The 25,448-nt window shown below is 38.8% G+C and overlaps 1 protein-coding gene across 1 annotated transcript in view; it reads right to left on the bottom strand.

The window, feature by feature from the left end:
• The window catches only part of MAN1A2 (mannosidase alpha class 1A member 2), a gene marked incomplete at its 5' end in the record, with an annotated part of 142,718 nt that overhangs the window by 85,073 nt on the left and 32,197 nt on the right, over positions 1-25,448 (bottom strand). Inside the window, one exon of the mRNA XM_082498210.1 lies at positions 10,154-10,250. Coding sequence (XP_082354336.1) covers positions 10,154-10,250 — 97 coding nt within the window. The remainder of the gene's footprint in view (positions 1-10,153; positions 10,251-25,448) is intronic.

Raw genomic sequence — 25,448 nt, 5'->3', positions numbered from 1 at the left:
AACTACAGCTGCCTTACTGCCTCATACGTCTGCTGGCTTCAGATGACAGCAAAGTGTACTCGCATCCGCCTCCCACTTCGTATGTCCATGTCGTTGTCCTTGCCATATTTAGTTTTAGAGCTCAGTATGATAATCTTTATTTAGTTGTCATGCCCATTTACTTAATATTTTATTTGCCCATTTACTTAATATTTTAACACAGTCCAAAAGAAGCATAGCCTTAAGTTCATTTCCTTATTACACCCTCTGTTATTAACTCCAAATGATAGGAAACAAGTTTAAATTCAGGAATAGCATTCCCACAACCTAAATAATTCACAAATCAAAACAAACCTAAGTCCAAAGATTCCCAGTGGGAAACAAATATTTTTTTTTTCCTCAGAGCAAATCACCTGGTTTATAAGAGAAAAACAGAATACGATGCTATTAAAATAAAAATTATCAATTTGAGCCTGAGCCCTGAACTCTAACATGACTTAATCTCTTCATTATCATTTGATGTAGATATTTACCTCACTATTCTATAAGGCAGGTTACAGAAATAAGGTGTGTATATCTAATTCCACTTTGCACCTCTGCATCTCATTTTTTTTTTTAAAGGCAGAATTTTCAATCTTCTGAGTAATGCCATAGGATTTAACATTATCGATTCAGAAACATGTAAAAAAGCCACTGAGAACAACTGACCTAAATGTGTTGTACATGAGCTAATACAAACTGGGTGAGAAGAATTCAGTGGGAATACTGTATTATTAAAAAGAAGAACAGAAGACAACAGCTGCTCACGGTGAATCTTCCCGAGATGCATAGGGACACTTGTGACAGTTGGATGAAATAGCAGTAACATTCAAAAAATATTCTTAGCTAACCACAGTTGTCTTTATCTATGGCACCAGTACTGTAAAACAGTTAAGAAGGAATGTACAGCCAGATTGCTTCCTGCCTGCACACATTTGCAAGTTTTAGAGAACAACCATATTCTGAATAAACACCACAGCTATTGCAGTGAAGCAAAATAGTGTTTACAAAACACTATTTGCCCAATTAGTAGCATCAGAGGACAGCTTTAAATTAGATGAACAGAGGAAAAGTCAGAGATTTCGTAAGGGGAAGTCTTATCTTAGCATCAATGTTACAGTCTTTAAGAAGTGAACTTGCATATGGATGGAGAATATATACAGAAGGTATCCCAGAACATCCCTTAACAAATGCTTAAATTTTCTTAAACTAACTTGCCACAAGATATGGGAAAATTGTTTAAAAGACAGGAAATGGGATAAGCATAAACAACCACTTATCACTGTGAGGGGAAACCACCAGTGGCATCCTACAGAAATGAATGCTTGGGCACATGCTTATTTATAAAATAATTTGGAAATATTTATAAATCATCATATTCAGAAATAATTCAGAAATACTGGATGAGGATTTTGAAAAAGAATGCTACTGCAGAAAAGCCACCCTATAGTGAGTTCCTAGACTCCACAAGGAGCCAAAAAGATGCAAAATACAATTACGAGGAAAGGAAAAGTGAACAAAAGGGAAAACAGAACAAAGTTTTAGTCTTCCTCTCTCAAAAAAAAAACCAAACCAACCCAAAAAACCAACCAAAAACTTTAAAAGATACAAAGAAAGGAGATAACAATGTATAGGGTATGAAAGTGCGTGTGTATGAAAAATGACTTAACAGACCAAGACTCTCCATGAAAGACAGGTACACAACTGAGGGCATATACAATTCTACAAATTCATGAATAGCAAGAAAAAGATTAATAATGGGTTGGTTTTTTTCAATACCAAAACTAGTCACCTAGGACAGTGAGCAGACTTCAAAACCACAAAGTTTTCTACAGAAACACAGAATTTTCAGAGTTGGAAGGGACCTCTAGAGATCACCTAGTCCAACTCCCCTGCTAAAGCAGGATTGCCCAGAGCACATTACTCAGGACTGCATCCAGGCGGGTCTTGAAAATCTCCAGAGAAGGGGACTCCACAACCTCCCTGGGCAGCCTGTGCCAGTGCTCTGTCACCCTCACCGTAAAGAAGTGTTTCCGTGTATTTGAACGGAACTTCCTGTGTTCTAACTTGTGCCCATTACCCCTCGTCCTGTCACTGGGAACCATTGAAAAGAGCCTGGCTCCATCCTCCTTCAACCCACCCTTTAGATACTTGTAGGCCATAATAAGGTCTCCCCTCAGCCTTCTCTTCTCCAGGCTAAAGAGTCCCAGCTCTCTCAGCCTTTCCTCGTAAGGGAGATGCTCCAATCCCTTAATCATCTTAGTTGCCCTTCACTGGACTCGCTCCAGCAGTTCCCTGTCCCTCTTGAACTGGGGAACCCAAAACTGGACACAGTATTCCAGTTGTGGCCTCACCAGTGCAGAGTGGAGGGGGAGAATAACCTGCCACGACCTACTGGCCACACTCTTCCCTATGCAGCCCAGGATTCCATTGGCCTTTTTGGCAACAAGGGCACATTGCTGGCTCACGGATAATTTATTGTCTACCACAACCCCCAGATCCTTCTCCTCAGAGCTACTTCCCAGCAGGTCCACCCCTAACCTATACTGGTGCTTTGCATTCTTCCTCCCCAGGTGCAAGACCTTGCACTTGCTTTTGTTGAACCTCATTAGGTTCTTCTCTGCCCAGCTCTCCAGCCTGTCCAGGTCATGCTGGATGGCAGCACGGCCCTCTGGGGTGTCAGCCACCCCACCCAGTTTGGTATCATCAGCAAACTTGCTGAGGATACACTCTGTCCCCTCATCCAGGTCATTAATGAATATATTAAACCAAACTATGGAATCACTCATAATGAGTAGTGCTTACTCATAATAAGCAGGTGCTCTCAAGTTTGCATAGATCCAAAAACAGACTGGACAAAATCATGGAAAAATAAACTAAAAGTTATTATATAAAACTTGCTACCTCTGACCACAGAAGCTCTAACTCCACACAAACTTTTATAAGCCTGGAGAGCACTCCAGGGAACACCCACTACAGGCTTTTCCTGCTCTTGCATTTCTTCCCTAGGTACCTGCTGTGAGCAATTTTTGGAGGATGAGTAATGATCATGTTTGATCTTGCGTCTGACCTGAAGGAACTTTTCTTGCGTTATCAGAACACTGTTCTAATTCCAAATTTGGCCAGCAACTCTTGAGAGTTATGTTCTTTCTTAAAATTTTATCTTTCCAAAATTTGCGTTACTGTCAAAAAAAAAAAAAATTCATTCAATACACATATACTATTCAACATTGTCCCAGCATAGTCACTCATTACTGATTTTGCAGAGGACATAGCTGCACAGGCCTATCCTAAGGCCAGTTTCATTTACTTTAAAATCGAATAGAACCTGAAATACAGAGATCGGCCTGAAATTTGCATCATGACATTAACTTTCTTTATGAATTAGCATGAATGGATTTTCTTTCCCCTTTCATTTGCCACAGAAAAAGGCAACGATGAGTAGATTACTTGTGCACATACAGTTCAGATTAAAACAACTGCTCACCAAGTAGTTTTTTTATCAGAACAAGAAGTCAAGAACATATTTGTTTAGATATATATACCTCATATTCTTGTTTTGTTTTCATTTATCCTCCACATGCATTTAGAGGCTGAAAACATGCACAGAAAAAGAGCAGAAGTGGTTTCTCCTGTCTGTTTCTTCATTAGGATTTTACAACGAGAGGACACCAGAAGTTTTTAGCCATATTTTCAAAAGGCCATCCCTCAGTCTTTGAAGTATATCATCTAGTTTCTTCCCAGTAAAAACGTTTGTCTCCGTAATGTTTATAAATTTACATGTTATTTAGCAACTAAAGAAAAAAACAAAACAGAAAAACAAAAGGCCCGTGAAACCTGACACCCCTGACCCTCAATTAGGTGAATTTCAAAAGTAAACAACAATTAACCAGATGACAGCAGATGATACTGTCAGAGCAGCTCACGCAGCCCAATAACTGTTACAATGACAGATGACAAAAATTACTAATCATTAGTTTATTAGACATCACAGTAATTTTAAAAAAAAACAAACAAACATCTGTTAAAGCATTTTCTTGTAGTGCTTGTAAAAAATATTCCACTTCTTGTTTTCTAGACCACAAACTGGTCAAAGAAATCACGTTACTCTCCCAAACTATACTGTACTTGCCAAAGATATCGGGAAACCAGACTCCTTTGCCTGGCTCAGCTCCTTCTCGCAACAGCCTCACGCCCTTGCAGTTTGACAAATGCGTTTTCTCTGCAGGGCTCGGGAGCATCGCTGCTCCTGCTCTCCGGCACAACGGAGAAACGCACTGTCAGATCTCCATTGCTTAGCAACACAGAGATCTGCAGCAAGAGCTTCCCATGCCGGCCGTGGCAGTGGGCAGCTGGCTCAGCAACTTTCTCCCAGACCACGGGGGCTTCTCAGCGGTGCCGGTAGCAGAAGGCTGAGCAGGGCTGCCCAGCAAGCCAGCCAACGGGACGCGCTCAACAAGGTGGTAGAAACCAAGTAGTCCATTGGCAAGTTAAACAAAAATTCAGCTCGCTAAGTGCCCCAACTGAATCCTTGAGTTGTGCCCTTGCTCGTTAACCAACACACACCTCAAAATTTCATTCTTCCATATGTATGAAGCAGCAGTACATTATGTTGTATGACACTCAACATGCCGGACAAAAATCCCTCATAAAAGAGACAACAGCTGTGTTTGGTCATGTGTTAGGGAAGAGATATGACACTTCATCGCAGCCTTGAGGGTCTACAAGGTAATAAACACAACCCCAATGTGACTTCATTGGCAATTCTCCCTTCCTCCCAGCATACAACATCCCAAGACAGAGCCCACAGACTTCACAGATTAAATTGACCGTTTGCATGGCATGTGAGATAAGAGAACAGGAGAGGCATGAAAGCACTACAGATGCACGAGACAGTTCTAGTGTGACAAAGTAATAGTTTCATTAAACCTTTGTGCACAAGAATGGGCATGCCTCTATGCAAGCATCTACAACTTTAAAACTCCACATCATTATGCCTTAGGAAAGCTCTTTTCACATCCTTGAAAACATTTCTAGACATATATCTGTTAACGTACATATACATTATCAGATCACCTTCACATAATGCAGCTCATCTCTAGACAGAATATGTCCAAATGCAAGGTTTAGAAATAAACTGTTAGTAGTATGTTTACCATTATTTTGTCATGTACTTTTATTACGTGACAAACTGCACATCTTCACTTTATTCTTAGATAGTTAACATTACCAAAAAAAAACCCCAAATACACCACAAATTTCAGAAAGCATCAGGTAAGATGACAGCCCATGATTTCTAGTTTCGCTGAGGACTATGGTCTGAGTTGCACAAGGATTGTGGTCTTTTTTCTTTATTTTTTTTCTTAAAGTCATTGCAGTTCCCAAATAAACATTGTTTTAGAAAAATAAAGATTGAAGACTGATACAAACCCACTAGTACAAACTGCTGAATTTAACTCACAACAAAGCATCCTCAAAGCTTGTGCTACAGTAATTGGTTTATAAGATACTGAAGTAAAAGATGACACAAATACACATAGTTTAAAACTCCGAAGCATATCTGGACTGAGTAATTTTAATGGTGTTTCCATAAGACGTTCACCTAGGGGTCAACAAACAAATGCAGAGACAGATCATCTTTAAACAGCATGTTTCAAATGGTTACTCTGATCCTCAAAAGTAAATCAAATCAGATTTCATTACAGCAAGAGACTCCAATAATACCATCAACTACTCTGGGTTTAGCTAAACCAAGAAAACCTTCTGAAGTAAGACTCAGCGTTTGTCATGCTTGCTCATTATCCTCCATGCATCATTTTCCATCAGCGTTTTCTCTTCACCCTTTGCGTTCTAATGAGAACTTGACCCAGATCCCATACAACCCCACTTCTGCAATAACACTCTGTAGCGGCCATCAAATTATTCCAGCAATTTAAGCAGCCCAACAAAAAAGTTGTCTTTCTTTAGCTTAGCTGCTACAGCCACCAGCAGAGCTGCAAATAAAAATTTAAACTGGAAAGAGAAATTACACCTCACTGCTATACTTTCTCCTTGACTTTTGTACTTTATTTTATCTTACGGGGTAGGAATAAATAACAAATCTCAAGATTACCAGCCCTTTCAAAACCAGACAACTTTCACAAAAATAGGAGCAAGTTATCACCTTGTTTTGCCAACAGAGAACCTCTAATGGTTTGTTTCATAAGTCATCTAAATGTAAATATCTAAAAGCCCACCAATACCCAGCCATACTTTCCCAAAGCAGCACCATACTATTAATGCTGTGCCCCAACTGTTGAAGAGGTACTATTCAAGATTTTAACTACCGACTACACAGTTTGATAGGCAACACTTTTAAGCAGGTTCTGCTTTACAATTTACAGTCACCAGGTCAGACATCTTGAAAAGACTGGCAAGAGTTTCTAGTTGCAGGTCAACTAAAGCAACCCCAGCAGGTTTTGTTATAAAAGTCAAACTAATAATTGAGGCAGCCCACAAATGTTTTTGCTGGCATGCTTCAGCAAGGCAGAGAGCATCTTCCTTTAAAAGTTTATCACCTTTCCTTATATTTTTTAGTGACTTAAAACTAAGATTTACAAGAGCAGAGCAGGCCATCTCCTCTCCCCTTCTCTGACCCCAGCCTGAACCCTGCTAGATCTTGCAATGCTGGAAACACTCATGTTCCTCTTGGCATAGTTATAGATAGATAGTGCTTCAGAGGGAAAGGGGAGTCCAACAGGGAAGATTAATGCCTTATTTGCCTTCTAAATTGAATCGCGTTTACCTCACTTGAGAGTTATCACTAAACCTGATTTCCCAGAGATTCACGCAAAGGGTTGCAGTGTCAACCAGTGATACCGTCTCCTTAGCGAATCTCGCAGATGTGCTATGAATTGAAATGGAAGCACAACAGACCACAGTAATGGCAGAAAATAGTTTGGGCCAAATCATTATTGAGATGAATAATAAGAACAGGTTTTGCTGAGCAGGTTTTTATTAAAAATAGCATCAGATTTCAAAAAGCATTATGTAATGCTTCTATAAAGGCAAATACCACTGGGAATGGTGTCATTACGGGTAAAAGAGATTGGTAAAGTACTAGCAATAACAATACAGCCTAGGCAGTCCTCGGTACAAGGACCAATTTTTCTTCCCCATTCCCATCAACCACCCACCAAATCAACAATAGCTGATTCTATTTTCGACTTGGTAAATACTGAAGACTATACATTTCAGAAAGTTTTTCGTATGAAATAGCCTTCAACAGAGCAATCATGATATGGCTAAAAATTAAATGGCACTAAATAGCATCTGGATTTTAAAATGACAAACACTTAGGAATCGGCTGCTAGAGGTGGCTGAAACAAGAGGATCAGAAACTTGAATGTGGAGGAAGCCTGCAATTTCTTTCAGAAAGCAATGCTGAAACTCCAAAGAACAAGGAGACAAAAAGTAGAAGTCCTCCAGACTCATTAGAAGACATGTTAGAAGTAAGCAGAGGAGAAATGGAAAGAAAATAAAAGACTGAAGTAAAACTATAATTCAAAATTGCTTCAAAATATTGTGTAAGTCACATTAAAAATAAACATTAGAAAAACGTTTTCCTGTCATATAAAGAAACCACCTCACTTCACAGAGAGTCAGGGTTACAAACAAAGGCTGGTCTAAAATTATACTTGGCAAATTAATCAACAGTATTGCATGTAAATTCAACAGCAAAGACTACATGATCATACAGGTGAACATTTTCACAAATATTTTCATTGTCAGACCCAACTTCATCAGCTAGAAAAAATATAAAGGAAAGCCATGAATTAGAGATAACATACAACTAAATGTCACAAAGCTTCAGAAGAGATTTTTCTAGTAGAAATTAAAGCAGTGCCAATGTACATGGTAGCAAGAGAAATTATCTAAGAATACTACACAATACACTCTGGGAACCTAAGAAATGTGCTTCTGTCCGTCATGACAGAAGCCTGTTGCTCTGGTCTTCCCTTCAGCTTCACACTCTCTTCCTTGCACTATGCTCAGTGCTGGCTGCACCTTAAGACTCTTCCATTTCACTGTTCAAATTCCCCATCCAGTCCAGATGTTTTTTTTTCCTGAACATGCTAACTTGTTCATCTTGCCCCGCTCCTCAGACAACTCCACCTTACCCAGTTATTTTCTTTATAAAGGAATATAAAGAAGTAAAACAAATATCTGCCTTCACACCATACTGAAGTGTAAGAAACCAGGTTCCAGTGCGTGACCAAAACCCAACAACGTCAGGCTCCAAGGGGTTTGCTTGCAGTAAGGGTGAACAGTCCTTATTGCAGACAGGTCTTGTACAGAAACTGAAATTATTCTCCTATGGATTTAAATAGGCTTCTACACGCTACATGTTTGGGGAGAGGGAAGTTATTTGTGGGCGTTTTTTTGGTTTTGCTTGTTTGTTTTTAAGAACTGCAGAAAATTTAACTCAGAGGCTATCCTTCCCCTGCGGGGAGGAGGGGAAAGGAGCAGTGTGCCTCGTTAAAGTTGTCCTCCCTTCTCCATGTCCAGCACTTATTTATTACAATACTTTTGAAACAAGTCCTTTGACTCTTCTTTTGGAATAAGTTTCCTATGGAAGTTTAATTTTTCCCTACAAATGAAAACAAAAAGCTAACAACGTTTGGATTTAAATCAAAATAATTTATTCTGAGTTCAGGCACTGAACACAAAAAGCCACTTACACAATCCTAATCTGTATTTCTACCATCCATAAGAAATAAATTCAAGGTTTAAATCAAGAAAAATAAAACAAATATCAATTACAATGAGAACCAACCTCACACAAAGTCGTTAGTCAACTGCCTTACAATAAAAGCCAATAAAATCTTGATTTCGAGCAAACTATTATAACTAATACTAACATACTTGAGGTATACACAGTATATAAACACTCATTCTTTATGTAAAAAGTGGTTATGATAAATTTATACCTTCCTCAGATACCGGAGAGTGGATGAACACAGTATGAAACCCTGAACAGAATTCAAAAAACCCCACCAAGCCTTACAGCAGCTCTCCTGTGTGCATTTCAAAATAAATGCATTAACTTCGTGGCTCAGTCATCTTAGGTGCTGTAATCCAGGCTTAACCTTAATCACTAACATCAAGGTTATCGTTTTGCTATACCAGAGGATGAATCTAGAGAACCTCCAAGGCTCAGCCCTCAATGGTTACAACCAGGTTTTTCAAAGCATCAGTCCTACAGAACTGGGGACAAAACCCAGATTCGTTCCTGGTCAGTGTACCAATAAAATGCTTGTCACTTTCAGATCACTATTGGACTTATTCTATCCCAGTGCATTTACACCAAAAAAGCAAGACTGCTGCAGATCATCCATATATTAAGGAAGAAAAGCCATCTAGCCTGATCACATGTACGCAACACAAGGCTATTCAATTTCTTGTTCTTTACCTTCCTCATTTTTCATACTGTTCTAAATGCCATTTGTAACACTCATTCACACTCCATTGCTCAAATATTTTCACTCCATGCCTTGAATTTTTTCAAAACTTGCCCCTACCCTCAAACTGCTGTATTTTGAGTGTTGGGGTTTTTTTCCTTTATTTCAGTCTACATGTTCAGGACATGCAAGTTCCACATCAAGTAACAGTGTCACTTTTGCCTTATCCAGATCTTTTTTTAGAAGCTACTTTAAATTTAATCTTGGTACTAGCAGTTTTTTGGCATCTTGCACATGCATTTTGTCTTGTATCACATTCTTATGGAATTAAACACAAAGATCTAAACAAGATGAGGTTGCTTCTTTTAAAAACAAATTTATATTCATTGCATCCCAAAATATCATCAATGCACTGTATATTTTATTTTTATATATATATGCATACACAAAGTAATAGTGCACATAGACAAAGCTTAGCTTTTGCAACAATAACAACACATTACTCTCCCAAAAAGATAGTTTAGTAAAGTAATTCACTGAAGTACCATTGAAATAATCAATACATTTCTGTCATCTATACTTCAAGATTTATATTAAAACAGAATATGCTAGGAATTTTGGGTAGTCTTTCAAAGAGGATAGCATGAATAGAAATATTTTAAAAAAAAGAAAACAGACCAGAAAATATAGCCTACCAAATATGTTGGTGGAATGTCCTTTCCGGGCAATTGGTTTGAGCTCATTATGTCCCCATCCATATTGCCTATAGTTGTCCCAGGCATGCTTCATCATCTAAGAGATAGAAAAAATAGGATTCGATTACGTTATAAAACTACTTTGTACGAATATAATATTTTACTCCTTATTTGAGACTTCATCTTTCACAGTCATCCCAGCATACTGATAATTACTTTACCATTATTTCTATCTGTTACAGAAATCAGATTACACAGCATGAATAAATTTGGAAACAACTTCAAGTCTATTTGACCTGAACTATAGAGCCTAATACCTGCATTAGGTTGTTTTCCTGTTTTATCTTTTTTTTTCCCCTTAAATACATGCACAGACATTTAAGAATTTAAGCATAAGGAATGCATTTAATTGGTGAAAGAATTGGTGAAAAATACTGGCTAATGTCTAAGATGCTACCCAAAAGAAAAAAAATAAAATCTTCCAGTATCTGAAAGTATAAAAGGGATTTATTTACACTGGTGCATCCAAGGATGACTAAACAATTTTGCAAAAGGGATAATAAATTTTTTATTAGCAACACCTACTTGACCAAGATACACTGTCATACAGAATCTACCAAAAGAAATGCCAAATGCTTTGCTCTTTAGAAAGTATAAAGAATAAGGCAGTATAAAATTATTAATACTTGCTCCACAAACGTTCTCAACTTTTTAATATATGTTTCCACCATGTACTGTAGCAAACTACATCAAAAAACCAAAAGGCCTTGCTGACCCACAAGTATTAGTTGGCATCAGCACTGCTTTTATGGATCTGCTTAAAATCCTTATTTGTTTGCATACAGCAGAAATTCAACAGCAACTAAATTACAAAGCAAATGCAGTTTAAAATCAATTATTAGTTACTTAAACAGATCAAATCAAAGCAAGTAAGAGGAAGGAATCAGATTCCAAAAGACATTGCCCAAGACACAAGAACACTTAGGAAGAAATCTGTTCTAAAACAACAGCCGTGCAGCTGTATCCACAACATTGTACATATTTTATTTTTCTATTATGTCTTAGAAAGTGGTATTAAAATACTGTTAACATAAACAGCCCTGCCCTCAAAAATTTTTAGGGCTTAAATAATGATATCCACAAGTTTCTGAGATGCTGCCTAACAGAAGAAACTATGCTAGTGTAACTAACAAACTAATGCAAACTCGTTAAGAAACTGATTATATCAGGACAAATAAGGTTTTCACTACGATTTACAAGACACTAGTTTTCTTATTTTAATCAGAGAGTCACCATCCTCAGAAAACAGGAGTAAACAAGCAGATGCTGCCTAAAAGCTAAGGTGCAGCCAGCTGCCTTACCAGCACTACCTCACATAGAAGCAGCTCTCTTCTCTTACTAAGTTCAGGATTTAGTGGAACTCACATCCCCTAATCCCAAATCTTTCAAACTGCATCTAAACTGCCTGCTGAGACACGCAAAACAAAGTCTCTGTCTCCCTACAGCCATGAAGAGATCCCTGTCCAACCTACAGGGCTGTAATTCCTTTGAACGTGAACTCCCTCCAAATTTCCCACAGCTCAGTTAACTCAGGCCCAGACAATAAACTTGGAAGGCAGCAAAGGTACATGCACAGGCCCAGAAGCTGGGAAGCGCTCCTGTGTTAAACTGACATCAACCGAGACACACATGTCCCTCTCAAGATGCCAGAGGTCCCACTCCTACTGATTGTCATTCAAAGTCAGCTCATGTGTTGCTTTTGGTGTTTGCACAAAAAGATTCTGACACCTGATTAGGCAATAATACTGTATAGTTTCTTTTAGCGTTGTGAACCTGTAATATAAGAAAAAGAGGATGCAAATATTATACTAAAAGAGGAGAGAAAAGCCATTTCATTAGCATTCACAAATTCCTTAGTGTTTACAAAGCACTCATCAAATTGACCAATTAATAGCTATTAGAACCTCCAGATGACTCAGGTAAAGCGATCCTCTCTTGACAAGTAAGAAAACTACAGCACGACAAATGCAATAAAAGCCTGATCACAGGCAGTATAGAAGTTCCTCTGAGACCTCTTACTAACATTATCCAGAATCAACCTACAAATTTTTATATAAAATTGTTCATTAACTTAAGACCACAGAATCAAGAATCACAGCGTTGTTCAGGTGGGAAGGGATCTCAGGATGCCTCTAGTTCAACCTCCTGCTCCAAGCAGGATCAGTTATGGGATCAGACTGGGGTACTTAAGGTTTCGTCTGGTCAGGGTGGACATAAGGCTTTCTCCAGTCAGAATGGGGCAGTCAAGACCTCCATGAAGTGTCCTGCTCTAACTCACAGATTGCCAGTCCAGCTTTAAATCTTAAAAACTCCACCTGGCAAAACACAAACCTAGAGTTTTAGAAGGCACTAGAGGATGAAACTAAAGAATTACTGACCAGTGAGCTCTATGTGAATTTGATAACAAATGGATGTCTAAACAACAAGGTGACCATGACATGGCAGATCTAACCAACCTGCTTCCACATAAGTGAAACTGGGCTTCCGAGACCCTTGAATTCAAATATGTAAAATCATAGAATCATTTAGTTTGGAAAAAACCTTTAAGATCATCAAGTTAAACCCTAAACCTAGCACTGCCAAGTCCACCACTAAACCATGTCCCCAGGCACCACATCTACACATAAGTGGATGCATCAATTAAATATTTCATGAAGGGGAACCAAATGACCACTGACATTTTAGCTTTGTAAAAATCGCAAAGTGGAGGCTAATACCATTCTAGATCAAAACTAGCTAATCCCAAAAGAACAACTTGTTTCCTCACAGCAGAATGTTAATTATGGAATATTTCTCTGTCCCAATTTGCTATGCTTCTAGAGGGAAGATGCAGATTTTGTTATAGACTATTTAGTTCTGAGGAACCCCAAGAAAATTATGGATATTACAAAGGGCTAAAACAGAATACATCACAACATAAGATGTCCCTATATCCATAAGATAAAATTTATTCTAAGATAAAATTTCAGTAAGCTAGAAACTGTAAAGGAGTCAGTTTCACCAGATTCATGAATTAATGCAGAAGTAACTTAAGAAAACACTATTGAGACCAGAAACTCTGTTGAACACAAAAGACTAAGATGCAGTTGACTGCATCATCTAAGGTTCTGATATAGGAAATCATGTTTTGAGGAGACTAAGCTACTTTCATAAACACAAACACCATGTCGGTCCTGTCCCCTGTCTCCCCCAAACAGTGTACAAAGAATATGGTGGTATAAGTCCCCGAGAATCTTTTGACTTTATTACACTAACTGATTATTTCCAGATGAACACTGAACATTACTCTCGCACACAGCTCATTACTCTCCTTTACCGCAAAGTGAGCAGACTTCATGATATCATGTTAGCAGATAACTGCACATTGAGAAACTGCAAGTGAGAAATCCCACAGCTCTTGTATATAATATTAAAGTTTTGTAAGGATGATATGCCAAGAGATCTTATAACTACATGGAGATTTCTGTTACTGCCAGAACTGGTAGCATGATATACTATAGATACAACAGTTATGCTATTAGGAGCAGTTGTGCACATAGAAGCTTTTGAGAGACAGGAGAAGATAGATGCCTCTGCCAGCTGAAAATTTATCAGAGGATGTCACTTTGGCTCAGGAAGTACAAGCAATGTGAACTCCTGATCTGAAAAATCAAGATTATCTCTACAGTTATGCCAGCTAGCATTTGCATAGTAAAAGTTGGAAATGCTGAAGAATAATCGCAGGTATAGACAGGCTTTTATTAAAAAAAACCAAAAAAACCAACCTTGTCTGTAAGAGGGGAGGGAAGTTTCAGACACTGACTGGAACATGAGCACTAATAATAATAGAAAGAAAGCAAGAATACTTGCAAAAAAAAAAATCCCCAACCTTTAAAGAACCCATAACAGAGGCGTCTTAAGCTCAGGTAGAATGAAAATAACAAGCTGGTCCAGGTATGGACCGATAATTATGAAAAAGGCGAGGGGTAGATTTCCATAGCTGAAATTTCCATACCTGAGAGCAGTTTGCCAAAGTAAGTGCTTGAGGCTTGATGGCATATCATCTAAAGATCTTGCAATCTGTCCACCAGAGAACAAATGGTTTTAGTGATGGACTTTTTATTGACACTATTAATGCCAGATTTTGCTTTTGAAGGCAAAATCATTCATAGGGGATAGGTCCACTGAATATCGGTCTCAAACATGTTTATTATGAGATGCACCATATGCAACAGCCAGCAAATACTGTTGCATGTACAGCTTGATAATTCTACAAAAAGATTAATTTGGACTCTGCTGCAAAAGATCCAGAATGTCAAGAAGCAGGGCATGTCTCAAATGAAATTGCTTTTGTAGGTACACCATTATCTAGATGCTTTTATTAACTTTAAAACATGTTCATGGGATCTAATCCTCAGTAGTCACTGGGAAATCGGGTTTTTATAAAGACAGAATGGTACAAGGGCAGACAACTAGCAAACAGAAAACAAGAGTCCTGAGAAATAAACAAGAGAAACAAATTACTGGCAAATTGCAGTATTTACTGCCTGTGCGTAGAAACGAGAAACGTATCCCCTTCTTGCCAGTCATCAGGAATGGCATAACAGACAGCAGGTTTTGCTTTCAAAGGAACCTATTCTGGTTAGGGGTACAACCTCAAGAGATTTATACAAACAACCTTCAAAGTCTGTTTTAAAATTAACCAAGGACTTGCTAGATTACTGCTCAATTGGCAGATTAAAAATTAATATCCACTTTCCTACTGTCTGCAGAGAATACTTTTTGGAGGTTAAATTAAAGAATGATCTTTTCCTTGTATAGATACAGATTTTTGAAGAAACTTAGAAATCCCATACAGATTATTTTATTCTTCTGGGAGCTACAAATGCCTACCTAAAAAGAAATTATTTCACATACCAGCCTATGCCTCTGTCATGTATTTCTCAACACTGCCATTGAAAGTCTGTTTGGAACATGTTCCTAACACACACAGAAAGCTGGGTTTTCTTCTGTTACTAACGAATCTGGTAACAAAACCATTACTAAAACAAAACTAAAATGTTTATCAAAAAATGTTTGCAAAATGAGAAGCTTGTCCTTTTTTGTTGGCATGAAATACTTGAAGTCTAAGATGTCTGATGGAACTAAGGGGAAAATATTTCAGACTGGTCACAACTGGAACAATAGATGTAAATGTAAAGGGCCTAAACTGGGAGAGCTTACAGCAGTGAACTGACTGCTCAAATTTGTACAAGCCAAACGCCTTTTTTTTTTCCAAGATGATGATCGGTATTTTTGACCTTGTGTGTCTTCGTGGTTTCAAGAGAAACTGATAGTGACAGGTTTGACTGGTCCTGTGGCAGAAAACTAGAACGTCCCAGACCATGTTTGTAAACAACCAGGACGGCACATCAGCCAGTAGAAAGCACTTCCTTTCTTCCAGTTTTGCCTTCTTCCAGTATTGCCTTTTCAGGCATCAATCTAATCTTTATCAGCTTATCCCTGCACTTCTGCTAGTTTTACTGTATCCTTTTTGACGCTGAGAGACTAGAACTGCATGAACTGTACAAGATGCCGAGGCACCTTAGCTCCACACACTAGCATAAGAACCTTGCCTGTTTTTGTTCTCTTTTCCTAAAATACTGCATATTTGCTTTTTGTCTGCTATTGAGCACTGCAGTGACATTTCCAAGGAACTATTATAAACACAAGCTCTCATTCTCAAGAATAAATAGTCACCTCACGGCTTTTCATATTAAGCGTGAAGTTGGAATTTCTCCCCCTCCAGCCCCGATATGCATCATCTTACATTTAGCTGAGAAATAAAAGAGGAGATAATTGTTCAGTCCCATAAGATTTTTCTGCAATTCTTCAGTCTGGTCTCAGTTTTCTACTCCAAATCACCATGTTGGCAGCAAAGTTGAACATTCATCCATTTTCCAATTCTAAATAATTTATTTGTATAATTTAGAACATGGATACCCAGCATACATCCTGTGCAGCCTCCAGAGACAGAATCCTCCATCCCATGGCTGCTTAGTTCAATAGCTGTTAGTGATGAACCTTGCCAAGTATTTTTTTAAAAGTTGTGTATATAACCATCGTATCTCCCTCATTCACATGCTTCTTGACTCTTTCAGGAATCTTCTATAGCTTTGTGCATCATGACATTGTTAAAAATATACTGGGAAATCTTAGGTATCTCTGCTCAACGATTCTATTCCCTGTCTAGTTTCTGTTAACCTGCACAGTTCATTCATCAGGCATAGGGGTCTGCTGTTCTCTCTTGAATCGCTTTCAAAAACTATGTATTGTTAATTACCTAGTCCTCTGGTAACAAAGCAGCAAATAAGAATGGATGCCAGCAATGCAAATCAAGAATCCAAATCTCTGAGCAAATTAAGAGTTAACTATTGCAAGTTTCAGTTATTACAGTATTGGTCTATGGTCTTAACGGAACACACCCATAAGAGGTTATTCATCAGCTCCAAGTAGCTCACATTGTGTATCAATGACATAATTAATACCAATAATTCTGAAATGTAACATCATTAAGCTTAAATATAATCAAGAAAACTCTGTTAAAGAACACGCTGGCATATATTCTACAGAGTTGCTCTGAGAAACACTGAAGAGACTACAGCAGGAATTATGCAAAGACGACTAACAAGTAGCAGAATTTTTACCCTATTTAAGAGGATGCTCTTGTTTTCTAATCAAAGTCTCCATAGCTGCAAAATACACATTATCACTTGTACAACAGATCTTTTACAGTTTAATACAGAAGTCTCTTCCATCTAGCCGTAATTCATAATTTTTGCTACCCAAATTTCTGCAGGAATAAATGGCACATCAAATACAAAATTAAGAAATACAGCAGCAAAGTCAATCAGATATCATGGAGTCTTTAGATTTACCCAGTTCTGAAGATAAGTAAATTACCTTCTGTTTTGCTCATTTTTGTTTGGCTGATTATAGCAGGGAAGTGAAATATTTCTTTGTTTTCTTGACGTTATTTTGCATTTATGAATTTTAAATACTGCAGATGTGCTAGTTCATTGTTGAAAGACAGGTTGTTCTCACAATGGTCTGGAAAAAAGATATCTTTAATAATGAAGATCCTCTTGAATTTTTAACATGCTTCCAATAATGCACAAGTGCTAGAGAATTCTGTAATTGCTACAACTTGAGGAAACGTATTAATTTTTTAAATATCCTTAAACACACAAACTTGCATTCCTCATTTTAAGTTACCAACCAAAGCAAGCTGTCCAGGATGTGCAGCTGAAATACTGCACCATCCACACTAGGAGCTTTATTTTCATCCTTCTGTCCGAGCAAAATAAATAAACCAAGCTACAAAGCTTCTCACATGCATAAATTAAAGATTTACAAATGTAAAATGAGTTCTTTATACAATCATCCCAACATGCTGGGACACAACTTTGTGCAGGGCCATTCCTAACTTGCCTGTACTGGTGAAAGTGCTAATGCACAATTTTCCTTCTAATGTATCCATTGAAAATTAGTTTACCAACAGGCTTGATGAAAAGGAGTTCATCCTTCCTTTACACAGATTTCACTCATTCAGTAAAAATGAGATAAGCATTAAAAAAGCGCAGTAAAGCTAATTTAAAGCCAATTTAGCTGTTTTCAACATGCTGAATTACATTTGAGGATCCAGAACACAGCATCCAAATAGTGTGCAAACAAACTCCATTTAATAAACAATGTGTGTATACAAATATAGATACAATCACATTTTTATATATAACACACACTTATATATAAAATATGTGTATGTATATATATTTTATACACACTCACACTGCAGGGAGTGGTATCTTAAATACTGAAAAAGATAGGTCATAATACTTAATTGTGCTTCATTTTTATTGGGATCAAAGCCAGGAGCAGTGAGCTACAAAAGACAGTGCAAAACTCTTAACACAACAGACATGTATTACTAAAAACTGATGTCCTAACCAACTGCAAGCAAGTTTGACCAAGAAAGCAAGAAGAGTGTAAAGTGTCAGCAATAATGAAATTGTTCTAAATCAGGTTTAGATGGTGAAAAAAAAAGCCCCGCAGTCACAGAAGGCAGACTATTTGGCTAGATCAGAAACACTGCAATTACAAAAACCCAAATGAGATTAGCATTGGAAGTTGTATGAATAGTAACCATGAAAAGAGGACTTACGCAGCATGAGAAGACCTCTACATGTTTAAGTATGTCTTTCTTCTGCACAGCGCTCTTCTTAGTAAGCACACAAAATAGAACTCAGGTAAAAGGACACTTACTCACTATTTTTAACCTGATTTCTTAAGAGAATAAGGCTATGTAATCTTACTGTCTGTACATCTGTCATTTGCCACATATATTTGCCTTTGAATCCATTGTCTCATTTCAAAACTGATTTTACAGAGTTGGAGGAACCAGATATTGAGACCTCTGCTTTTTGTGGGGGAAAAAAAGAAAAAAAAAAATCTGTGGCTAGGTAAGGTAGACAGACATGAACTAATACCCCAACTGAGAGGAAGGCAGTAATAATCCAACCTTTTATTCATTCAGAGGGGCAGCATTAACATGCAGTTAGCTCTAAACCAGGCACAGAACACATTGCAACTCATGCAGTCAAAAAGGAAGATAAGAGCGCATTCACAGCAACGTGTGCATGAGGAGCAGAGGGTGGTATAAGGGGATTTAGGTCAAAAATCCATAGGAATTCATTAGTTTTGCTGCTTATAAAACAACCTCTTACTTATCAACATTATTAGCAGCCTCTTGAGCATCATCCAGAGACCACGATGAAAATATATTTTAATCACTTCTCGGCACATTTCTAAATGTATTTCCAAAATTGCCTCCACTAATATTAAACAAATTATCTTCTTACCTCCCCTTCTAAGAGGCAACATCTTAGAAGTCACATTTTAAAAGTGGATACACTGGAAGTTTTGCTGAAGGTCACAGTAAGTCCACTGGCAAAAGAACACAAGTCAGAATGTCTCCAGCTTTCCCAACTGGGACCTTGTTACTCACTTGTGCAAAGCAACCAAACTAAACAGCAACTCATTCTGCAGGTGTCAGATTGAGCAAGTGATCTTTAACTATTGCCCCTATGCTCCTTGGATGCCCATTTCACAACAACTTTTGTTTAAATGTCTTTCTGCACTTTTTCGTTTTACCAGAAAACCATGACAAGCAGGAACAGAACCAAAATTTTGCTGTGTCGAAAACAGTTTAATCGGAAAGTAATGAGACATCTCCTTGCTATCCTACCTAACAGCTTTTAAAGTGCACAAGAAGTAAGCGTGCAGTTTCATTCACTTCACAACTGTAGCTTATTTGTGTGAACACCACACCTCCTTTCAGCTGAAGTTAAAAAATTTTATGTACAACTAGCACTCCTTAATTACATAACTGTGTATCACAACAAATACAGAACAAGTAGTAGAACAAAAGCTCCAGATAACTCAGATTTTCCAGGGTATCTTTGAAACCTAGAACATAACAACTATTTCACTCATAAGTTTACTGCACTTATGTAAGATTCTGGAGAAGCTTTTTTCCAGCTGACAAGGACTAGCCAACCAACATCATCCTATCACAGAACGGGTGAGGTTGGAAGGGACCTCTGGAGGTCATCTGGTCCAACCTCCCTGCTCAAACAGGTTAATCTGGAGTAGACTGCCCAGGAGCACATCCAGTCATCTTACAAATATCTCCAAGGAGGGAGACTCCACACCCCATCTGGGAAACCAGCTCCAGTGCTTGGTCACCCTCACAGTAAACATGGGTTTTCAACGTTCAGACCAAGCCTCCTGTGTTTCAGTCTGTGCCCATTGTCTGTTGTTCTGTCACTGGGCACCACTGAAAAGACCTTAGCTCTGTCCTCTTTGCAGTCTCCTTCAGGTATTTATATACATTGGTAAGATCCCCCGGAGCCTTCTCTTGTCCAGGACAAACAGTCCCAGTTCTTTCAACCTTTCCTGGGATGAGAGATGCTCCAGCCCCTTAACCATCTTTGTGGCCCTTTGTGGGACACTCTCCAGTATGTCCATGTCTCTCTTGTACTGGGGAGCCCAGAACTGGATACTGCACTCAAGGTGTCACCACACCAGTGGTTAGTAGAGGAAGGATCACCTCCTTCAATCTGCTGGCAATACTTTGTCTAATCCAGCCCAGGTTGCAATTAGCCTTCTTTGCTGCAAGGGCACACTGCTGGCTCATGTTCAACTTGGTGTTCACCAGGACTCCCCCAAGTCCTTTTCTGCAAGGCTGCTTTCCAGATGGTTGACCTCCAGCATATATTGGTGCATGGGGTTGTTCCTCCCCAGGTGCAGGACTCTGCACTTACCCTTATTGAACCGCATGAAGTTCCTGTCAGCCCATTTCTCCAGCCTGTCATCCCTCTGGGTGGCAGCATGATGCTCTGGCATATCAGCCACTCCTCCCAGTTTTGTCGTCAGCAAACTCGCTGCGGGTCTATTCTGTTACATCATCCAGATCATTAATGAAGATGTTGAATCATTCCTTTACCTGATTCTCCTCCACTAAGGGTAGGTCTTTCTTGCTCCAGACTTTCTCAGTGATTACCAGGGCCTCGGATTCCTGAAGGCCAGTCTCATCAGTTCAGACTGAGGCAAAAAAAGAACCTCAGCTTCTTCCATGCCCTCTGTCACCAGGTCCCCTGCCTTGTCTAGCAGCAGGCCCACATATTCTTTAATCTTCCTTTTGTCACCCATGTACTTAGAGAAGCCCTAAATGCTGCCTTTGACATGCTTTGCCAGATTCACGTGCAGCTGGGCTTTGGCTTTCCTAACCCCACCTCTGCAAGATGAGACAATATCGCTGTATTCCTCCCAGGTTCGCTGTCCCTGTTTCCACCTTCTTCATGCTTCCTTTCTGTGTCTGAGTTTTGAAAGAGCTCCTGGCACTTTTGCCTGACTTACTGATGGTCGCTCTTGAGCTTGGTGGAAGCGACCCTGCAATATTAACCAGCTTTCTTGGGCCCCTCTTCCCTCCAGGGCCTTATCCCAAGGGACTCCACCAAGCAGATTTTTGACGAGGCCAAAGTCCGGTCTCCTGAAGTTCAGGGTTGTGAACTTGCTAAATTCCACTATGTCATGGTCCCTTGCAGCCACAGCTGCTTTTGAACTGCACATCCCCAACAAACCCCTCCTTCTTTGTAAGTATGAGGTTTAGCAGAGCACCTCCCCTCATTGGCTGCACTATCATTGAGAGCAGTAAGTTGTCATCAATGCACTCCAGGAAACTCTTGAATTGCTTACACCCTGCTGTGTCATGCCTCCAGCAGATACTGAGCTGGTTGGAGTCCCCCATGAAGTCCAGGGCCTGCAAACATGACGGAGCTCCAATGTGCCTGTAGAGGGCCTCATCCACTTGTTATGCCTGGTCAGGTGACCTATAGCAGACACTACAATGTCACCCATAACAATCTGCTCTTTAATCCTTATCCATAAGCTCTCAGTTGGTTCATCATCCATGCCCAGGCAGAGCTCCAGGCACTCCAGCTGCTCTCTAACTTTACCCCCTTGTTTTCCTGGCCCATTCTTCATAACGAGTCTGTATCCCTCCACGGCAACGCTCCAGTCCTGCAAGTCATCCCACCACATCTCCGTGATCCCAACAAGATCACAAGCCTGCAAATGCACACAGATCTGACTCATGTTTAGTCCCCATGCTGCACGTTATTATTGTACGCGCACTTCAGAGAGGTACCCTGGCATGCTGATTTCCCAGAAAGGGTTTTAGGTATTTCTCCATAATGGTGCCTTGTAGGCACTTCCTTGGTTATATGCAAATGCTAGACGTGACCCTACTTAAGCCCTGTTTTGCTGATTTTGTGATGCCTTTCTGTCACATCACTGCAGGCCCTCTGCTCATCCACCCTGTTAGTCACTCCCTCACAGGGCTACTGGTCACTCTCTCCCTCCCCCATCGTTCCTAGTTCAAAGCCCTTCTTAGGAGATCAGCCATCCTGCTGGCAAAGATGCCTTTGTCCTGCCTCAGTGTGGTGGATCCCGTCCCTCCCAGGCAGACCCTGCAAACAGGGTCCCATGGTTGTAGAACCCAACCCCAAAACACCACCACCAGCTCCACGCCCACCTGCTGGTGTGCATTGCCAGTGCCCTGCTCCTCACACCCTTTCCCCTTACTGGCAGGAACAAGGAGACCAGGACCCAGGCCACCCCCCAGGTCCCTGACAATCGCCCCCAGAGCTCTGTAGTCAGTACACACTGATACTGCATGTAATGTAATTCATACTGACTTGTCTGTAAAGCTCACGCATCCATAATTTCAATACTTCTCAGAGCAAACACCTATGGACTTTAACAACCTAAAAACTCAAACAACAAACATTTCAGTGTTTGGAAAAAGGTATATATAGAATATCCTGCATGGGATTAGTACCATTATTGCGTGAAGTACACTATTTTAACAAGTATCCAAAACGAATGGTGGCAATAAGGTAACACTGTGAAATCTTAGGCTGAAATGAAAGAAAACCTGAGCCCTGAATAGGGTGAAAAGAATAACAAAATTTCCCTTATTTGACTGGGTAAAATTTAACTTCTTAAAGAAACAAAACTCATTTAAAAAAAAGAGCACTATTTAATGATTATACTTAAACTGCAGAAAAAAAAATCATGTTCTGAACACCATTTAAAGGACATAATAATAGAAATTAAGTGCCAAAAATTCCAAGTGCTCATGTAATTTATATCTAATTTCACTTGGAAAGGAAGCCAATGACTTCCAAAAGATGAGTTTTGTTCTTAATTTCTTCGCATTAACCACAATAAAAAGACATGTCTCAAAATCTTTTTTGAAAATTATACAAGTTACATCTACTCTCTTATAAAACCATTTTCTCATCTTCTACTTAGTATGAAAAAAAATCTCTCAAGTATTAATACAAAGCTAAAGTGTAGCAGCAGAAATAATTTTCAGATGCATTTATTCTTATAATACCAGTTAATTAAAAACTACAGCAGGTTTAAAAGCCAGAACAGCAAGCTAAATATACTAGGGAACTGCTACAAAGCATGTACAGTAAGCAGGTGGAAAACTTTCGCTTCTCAAAGTTGTTGCTGTGCATCTAAAATAATCAGCCAACTCGTGAATGATCCTTATTGAAATATCTGAATTAATAGCTTATTAGAATAATATAGACAAATTATACAATTCTGTGAATTAGTTACAATTAGGAATACAGTGTAACACTAAATATAAATATCAGAAGCAAAAGACACACAAAAACAAAACCAAGAGATGCAGATTCTGCTCTTGGTGTATTCCATGACCTTAAGAAGCCTCCCCCTCTGTGCTCAGCAAACATTCCTATTATATAAAGCTTTCAAATGCTTTACAAAGCTCTCTTAAGAGCATTATACAACTTCTTTTTACTTTTATATGCACTTTAAAAAAATCAAAACATGCATTCTTAAAGTATTTAAGTACTGCAAAACCACTTTTTATGCAAAGATCTGTTAAAAAAAGATTTCGTCGAGTTGTTCTTTTGAAAGAAATAGTAATAATTTTTCTGTAAAAATGATAGACACCAGATCCCCATGTGAAAGTTTTCCAGTCTTTTACCCAATTGTAGAGAGCCATGTGCATGTTACAAATTGTCTCCAGTCAGCCTGATTCTACATGGTTTTTCACCATTAGATACTAGGTGAAATAGGCTGTATAAATTCATTAATTTTGTGTATTTAAGCAGTCTAAAGCTACTCCGTGGAAGTGAAGTTCCACAAATATATATCAGGACACTTCAGAGTAAACCAAGGCAATAAGTCAAATGCCTTCTCAGGACCACCTGGAATTTTGAAGCCAGATATGCAGCCTCTAAAGAGCTAGGAGCTTCTCTGTGCTATATTTTTGGTCTCAATCCAGGCAACTATAATGTGTTGCATGTCAGAAATGCTACATAAGGTAGGTGTAGAACTATGTTAGAGAGATTGTCTCCTGGAAATTTTTTTTTTTTTTGGTTAAGTCTCTACCTCATCTACAAAAACTATTTTTATTAGTCTACACTGGTTACAAAAAAGTGAGAGAAGACCTCGGTGATAATCACAGCATATTCCAGAATGCACTGGGAATCTCTGGAAGCACTGCAGCCTTCTGTGATACATCTGATGCTGTCAAAAACATGTTTCAGGCAAAATATTATTAATCTGACACTGTCGATATGTGTTTTATCTCAGCCATGTTATTTCCATTACAACATAGCAGACACCAAAATCCAGTAGACAGAGGCCAAAACCAAAAATGACAATGTACAAACAATGGGTTCTTCATCATTATCACTAGCAGATCTTCCACTCTTGTATTCTACCTCTTCATGCACCTAGCTGTAGAAGTGACAATCTGCTGTCCTCCATCAAACAATTTAAAAATTCTGGAGATTGCTTGATAGCCACAGTACTAACAAGACTGAGTCAATGAAGGCAGTTGACAGAAAAACAGAAAGTTCAGTCATGACAGTATGATCCTGGGCTGTTCAAGCACAGTGGTCACACTGTTGAAGACTGCTCAGTACAAAGGTATGATTATCCTAACTGAAGTATTGACCCGCCTAATAACTAGTCCCATAAAATCTTTGTTCTGGCTATGAAACGCTACACTTCAGAAATCACAACAGGAGCCATCAACAAGTTACGCAATAAAGAAACCAGCCTGTTAGTGTGAGTCATGTAGGCTGATCACCAAAAAAAGGAGTAAGCCTTCTACAGCATGAGATTTGTGGCAACTGCAACTAAGGATCACCAAAGCTATTAGTTAAACTACCTCAGATTCCTTACTCACAAGTTGCTACACCTTCATATTTAGATCAGCAAGAATTGTCCAAACTTTATTACTTATTCATGTCACCAAAAAAATTACCATTCTGTATTAACCTATAGCTTCTCATCTCCTCTCAGTCTGCATTCTGACAAAACAACCTCAGAAATGCAAATACTAATTTTCAAACCCCCCTCCAATTCCAGGCTTGATCTATAGGAACTTTAGTTGATTTCTTCCAGCTTGTTCTTCATTGTTAGCTGTGCTCAGTACTTTCACATTACTTGGTCAACTCCATTTTACTCTATCGATTAAATCCATCAGTGTCAAACTCAAGGGTATAGAAGTACAGTAATCTGTATTTAAAATGAAGTGTTGACAACTACATGACCATACCATTCACTGTTCAACATAGAGAAGACATTTTGAAAAGCAAGATTCTCT

The sequence above is a fragment of the Vanellus vanellus genome, assembly GCF_965231255.1.
Source record: "Vanellus vanellus genome assembly, chromosome: 1".
NCBI lineage: Eukaryota > Metazoa > Chordata > Aves > Charadriiformes > Charadriidae > Vanellus > Vanellus vanellus.
Note: the sequence above shows the minus strand (reverse complement) of the source record. Positions and strands in the feature narration are given on the sequence as shown.